The sequence below is a fragment of the Carassius gibelio genome, chromosome B9, assembly GCF_023724105.1.
Source record: "Carassius gibelio isolate Cgi1373 ecotype wild population from Czech Republic chromosome B9, carGib1.2-hapl.c, whole genome shotgun sequence".
Classification (NCBI taxonomy): Eukaryota; Metazoa; Chordata; class Actinopteri; order Cypriniformes; family Cyprinidae; genus Carassius; species Carassius gibelio.
The window spans coordinates 11,833,675-11,839,100 of NC_068404.1; the positions used below are offsets into that span (position 1 = coordinate 11,833,675).

At 34.8% G+C, this 5,426-nt stretch overlaps 1 protein-coding gene across 1 annotated transcript; it reads left to right on the plus strand.

Annotated features, from left to right (window-relative positions):
* The first annotated feature begins 1,006 nt into the window (after positions 1-1,006).
* On the plus strand, positions 1,007-5,248 carry LOC127965188 (protein lifeguard 3). The gene is made up of 12 exons (XM_052565851.1): positions 1,007-1,152; positions 1,470-1,699; positions 1,870-1,940; positions 2,064-2,128; positions 2,223-2,276; positions 2,374-2,424; positions 2,507-2,546; positions 2,634-2,671; positions 2,756-2,843; positions 3,182-3,277; positions 4,197-4,250; positions 4,765-5,248. Exons 2-12 carry the CDS (start codon positions 1,480-1,482, stop codon positions 4,912-4,914), a joined length of 927 nt encoding a protein of 308 aa, XP_052421811.1. The 5' UTR covers positions 1,007-1,152; positions 1,470-1,479; the 3' UTR covers positions 4,915-5,248.
* Positions 5,249-5,426: the final 178 nt, after the last annotated feature.

Genomic DNA, 5,426 nt, shown 5'->3' on the forward strand with positions numbered 1-5,426 from the left:
TAATTAATGGTGTAGTGGTGTGAGTGTGCGTGTGTGTGTAGACTGAAAGAGGGCACTTAGTTGGGAAGGCTTGAACATGTTTTGTAGCCTGCTGCATGAACAGACAACCGAGTTCTAAGCCTCTCAACTGCTTATATTGCCTACACAGGCTATTGTTCATTCAAATCTCTGATTACATTGCAATGTACATATTCTATAACTTAATTTTGAAAACACATGGGGAAGATAACTTATGTCACACTGTTACCAGGTATCAGAAACATGGTATCAAAAGAATTATTGTGAACGATGCGTAAATAAACGTCCTATATTGATTACAGAAAAGAGGGCAATTGTACATCAGAGTTGTGTGCACTAAATAATACATACTTAAAAATAAATTTAAGACATAAAATGACCAATCACAAGTCAGCTAAAATAAACATAATAAAAATGACAAGTCGCATAACATTATGCCAAAATGACAATGATATCATTGCTGTCTGCATTGCAAGACTGTAAAGACTCAATGGAGAAAAATCTGATCATGTAAGTTAATGTATGATTTGCAAATTTTTATCGTATTTTTCTTTAAAAAAAAGGAATTATTTTATATGTATAAAAACCAAAAATAAAGAGCACACCGATCAAACTATCTACACATCATACTGTGTGTGTATAAACAATGCACGAGCGTGAGCGTCAAAATGTTTTATGTTTTAGCGCTGTCTGTTGGTAGACAGGTTTTACTACAAGATCATTAACTAATAATGACCCATAGATATCTATGATAATGACTAACCAACATCAAATCCCTCTGCACTGCTGAATACATAGTGTTGTCAATAAGACATGCTCATGTGAAGATATATAATATCAAATATCATTTGTTCAGATCACACAAAAAAAAGAAATAGTTAACATAATTTCGAATACTAAACAGCGGTCATACAAAACAGTATTTTGGTAAGATGTTTAGACTAGTTGGGGAAATAAACAGGAGCGTAGTCCAGTGAGAACAGAACCCTGGAAACTGGAGACGGATCCTGGTTCCAGCCAATCAGAGCGCTCCAGTGCGCACCTCGCGCTCTCGCTGCATCACATGAGCAGAACAAGTTAATTCTGCACGCTCTCATTTCATTCGGTCCCGTTGCTGAGGTCACAGCAAACGTGGTAAGTGAAATATTTCTCCATTAATTTACAATTATTATAATTCTGCTGATGTCAGACTGGCTAAACAACTAAGAACATATATATTTTTGTTGTTTAAAGTGAAAATAAAGTGTATTGTTTACACAGCTCCATGTATTTATTTAGTATAGCCTTACTGTCTTCTTGGAATGCATTGAGTACTCTCTGTATGTTTATAAATAGAGAGAGAGAGAGAGAGAGAGAGAGAGAGAGAGAGAGAGAGAGAGAGAGAGTATTAAAATAGGTATTAATTTCTTAATTAAACTATTCAAGAACAAATTTTGTGGTTTGTGTTTCAGGGACATCACAATGTCAAAGTCAGATCTCCCTCCAAGTTATGAAGAGTCAAGACAGCAGCAGCATGGAAACTATCCATACCCTCCCTATGTATACCCAGTCCATCCAGGGGTGTACACGGGCCCGGGACAGCCTGGCGCACACCCCCCGGCAGGGCATTGGCAGGGCCCTGGATACTGCCCTTCAGCAATGCCATCCTTTATAACACCAGGGATATTTCCCTCCAACCTTAGTAAGAACCAAGTTCTCATGTGAATAATGAAGTGTAACCTATGACTTCTCTGCTGTATTTCTTTGTTTCTTTTGTATGTACAAATCAAGTTTCTTTCCAGTTGGGGGTGACTTTGTATAATTTTTATAATGCTCTAATGTATTTTTCTTGTATTAATTATTTTGTTTTAGGAGATGAAGAGGGCATTTCTTCATCTGGCGTATGGGACAGCATGAGTGTTCGACATGCCTTCATAAGAAAGGTATTGAGACTATCTATTTTAAAACCGAACTAGTACTACAGATTTCTCAGTGTATAAATGTAGCAATAATAATGAGCAATAGCTTCATGTAAAGATATTTGCTTGTGGTTGTTTCTGTACCAGGTTTACCTTATTTTAGCCGTCCAGCTGTTAATCACTGCTTCAATCATTGCGGTGTTCACGTTTGTGTGAGTATGATAAATAAATTCAAAAAACAACTGAACATAAATAAACAGTGCAATGAAATGAAATGGGTATTTGTGTACATCCCTCATCTTACAGTGAGCCTGTGCGTCTTTTTGTGCTCCAAAATCCTGCCATTTATTGGGCATCATTGTGAGTTATTTTACAGTCATGTCTAACAGATTGAAATGTTTTTTTTAGATCTTTTATGATCTTGTAATGGTGAATTGTATTTATTTATTTCTCACAGCCCGGTGTATCTTGTTACTTACCTTATGCTGGTTTGCTGTGAGGGGCCGAGGTGAGTTTAGTCATTTTTAACTATTTACAGTATAAGTAACAGAATATCTATTTAATAATGGAAATCCTGACTTGGTTTTTAGGAGGCGTCATCCATGGAATTTAATACTCCTTTTTATTTTTGTAAGTGATGATTGCATCGAGTTTTCGTGGACATTTCTGTTGAATTATTCATTGTAATTGACCAAACATGTTTTCTGTCCTCCGCAGACCCTTACGCTGTCTTACATGACGGGAACAATTTCAAGGTAAGACTAAAATGTCATCAGTTTCACACACTGCATATGGTTGGATTTAAACTCTTGTTTTTTTCTGTCTGGTGTTATTTACAGTTATTTTGACACCAAAGCAGTGTTCCTGGCCCTGGGCATCACGGCAGTAGTGTGTATAATCGTCACAATCTTCTGTTTTCAGACCAAGGTAAGACTTGCTGTGCTGTGGCAGCACCCAGAGACTGGTCGGTGGTGAATGCCACTTTGTTGCCTGTGTAAAATAACCCCATTGTATTTGATTACAATGATCGTCTGTCTCTTTTAAAACATTCATGGCTTACTGGTAAATGTCTCATGCTTGCTTGAGACAAAACTGTTTTTTTTTGTGTTTGTGTGTGTGTGCTCTGCTTTTAAACTGAACAATTTAGGATTTTGTCTAATATTTTCTCCCTATTTTCCATATGAAATCTACTTATTTTTTACTTTTATTTATAGTATTACAACTTCTACAGTTTGCAACTGCTTACATTTTCTGCATTTGCACAGGTTGACTTCACTTCCTGCACAGGTCTGCTCTGTGCTCTCTGTGCTGTTCTTCTGGTGACTGGCATTATCACGTCCATTGTGCTCTCCTTTCAGTATGTAAGTGAGACCAGTTTGGCAGTTTAAAGCAATGTTTCTCAACTAGAGGGCCACTAAGGGGAAATTTCTGAATTTATTATTTTAACATATTGACACTCACAGCTAATAAAACTGTTTGAAAACAAGCAGCTATGTCATAATTAAAGCAGAACATACTGGAAGAAATATGCTAATTCGAAGAGAACCTCTTTTGAACCTGAGAACCTCTGGTTTAAAAGAATGCTCTGTTATTTGTAATGCCTACATAGATCATGTAGATCAAAATCATTTTGACTTGTTCTTTAGTTTGTTGAAAAACAACAGGAAACACATTACAGTAATGCAAATACAATGGAAGTAAGTGGGTGGCACTATAAATAATAATAAAATAAAAAAAGACCCTCAGCAAGGTCTCAAGAGGACCAAAACATTTTTGAAATTAGACAAAACATCTAATAGTACCAAGATTTTTTTTTTTTTTTTTACGTACCACCTCAACAATTGTTCATTTCCTTTAAAGAACCATGCTTCTTACAGACCAGAAAACATGGATATATGCCTATTTATAAAAAAAATGAAATATGCCCATTTATAATGAAAAACATATTTAAAAAAAAATCCCTATCTGCTAAATCATGAATAGCTGATTAAGTCAGGTAAATAAATATAAATTCATAGGTTAAAAAGACTGGGATCCCTGAAGAACATTCAGCTCCAAAAAATGTGCCATTATTGTCTTTATAATGTCATAAGGAGTGCCAACATATTAAAATAAGTTTTGAACTCAGACTAGGGGGATTGACTTGTCTTGACAAGTGCCTATTTTATGTACTGTATATTTCACATATTAACATGAGATTGATGTGTCCTGTCTTATGAATGATTAACCATTAAAAAATACCCATTATAGTATAATATACCTACACCATCAATGTCTCAGGTGCCGTGGCTGCAGATGATGTATGGCGCTTGTGGGGCAATAGTCTTTACCTTGGTGAGTTTATGAAACAATATTATGGGGGAAATTTTTTTTTTTTTTTTCTTTAAAAGAATTAACTAAATACAATGTTTTTGCACACTAAATTGCATATTATTTACAATTAAATATACATATAAATCTATTATAGTACATTTTAAATGCTACTAGCAACTTTAAAAGTGATATGAAATTAGTTAATGTGCTCAAGTATGTTAGTCGACACAATAAATTGAATGTGTTTCTTTAAAGTGTGACAAAGATCACAACAGTGGCTCAAAATGTACTCCAAAGTACAAAACTTTGATTTTGACATGACTACATTATTAAAAGTGTAGTGTAATTAAGTGTAAGAAACTGTATTGAAATAGTATTTTCTTAAAAGGCTCCCAAGTGGCCTTACCTTAAATTAATGTTGTATTATCTGCATGAGTAATTTTTTACATTTACTTTATTGAAGTACACATTCAATACAATTAAGCACACTTTTTTCCCACAATGGAATGCTAAACGATAGCTTGTCTTTTTATAGTTTTTGGCTTACCACACTCAGCTGCTCATTGGAAACCGAGAGAACAGCATCAGCCCCGAGGAATACGTCTTCGGAGCGCTTTCCCTCTATGTTGATATCGTCCAGATCTTTATCTTCCTCCTGCACATCACAGGAAGCTCTTCCGAGTAAACAGATAAATGCGTTTGAGCGTTTCGAATCTTTCTATGAGCTTATCTTGACTTTTTCAATCACACGGATCTCAACTATTACCTTCAACACTACTGACTGTTATTAAAATGATTTTGTTGTGTTGTTTCACATGTTGTTCCACCGAGGTTGCTCATACATTTACCAAATTGATTGTCACTTTATTTACAATGAGCACTTTATTTTTGTAACATAACACTGGTTCATTTGCATTTTAAAGAGTCTACTGTAAAAGCGTGAACATGTACTAAAACTGTGATTTGATATATAGCCTATAACCTGAAGGGCAATAAAACAAAGAAAAATGATCAACAAATGTATGATGACTATTGGAAATGAACTACACTGGCATTAAACAACAGAAAGTAATGTAATATTAACCTTCAGCGGTTGGGGAATCATTTAGTAAGTGGTTATGGTTTGATTTGATTATAAACAACATAAAAAATAATTTCCAAAATTTTTTAGAAAAAAAAAACAACAACTCAGAAACG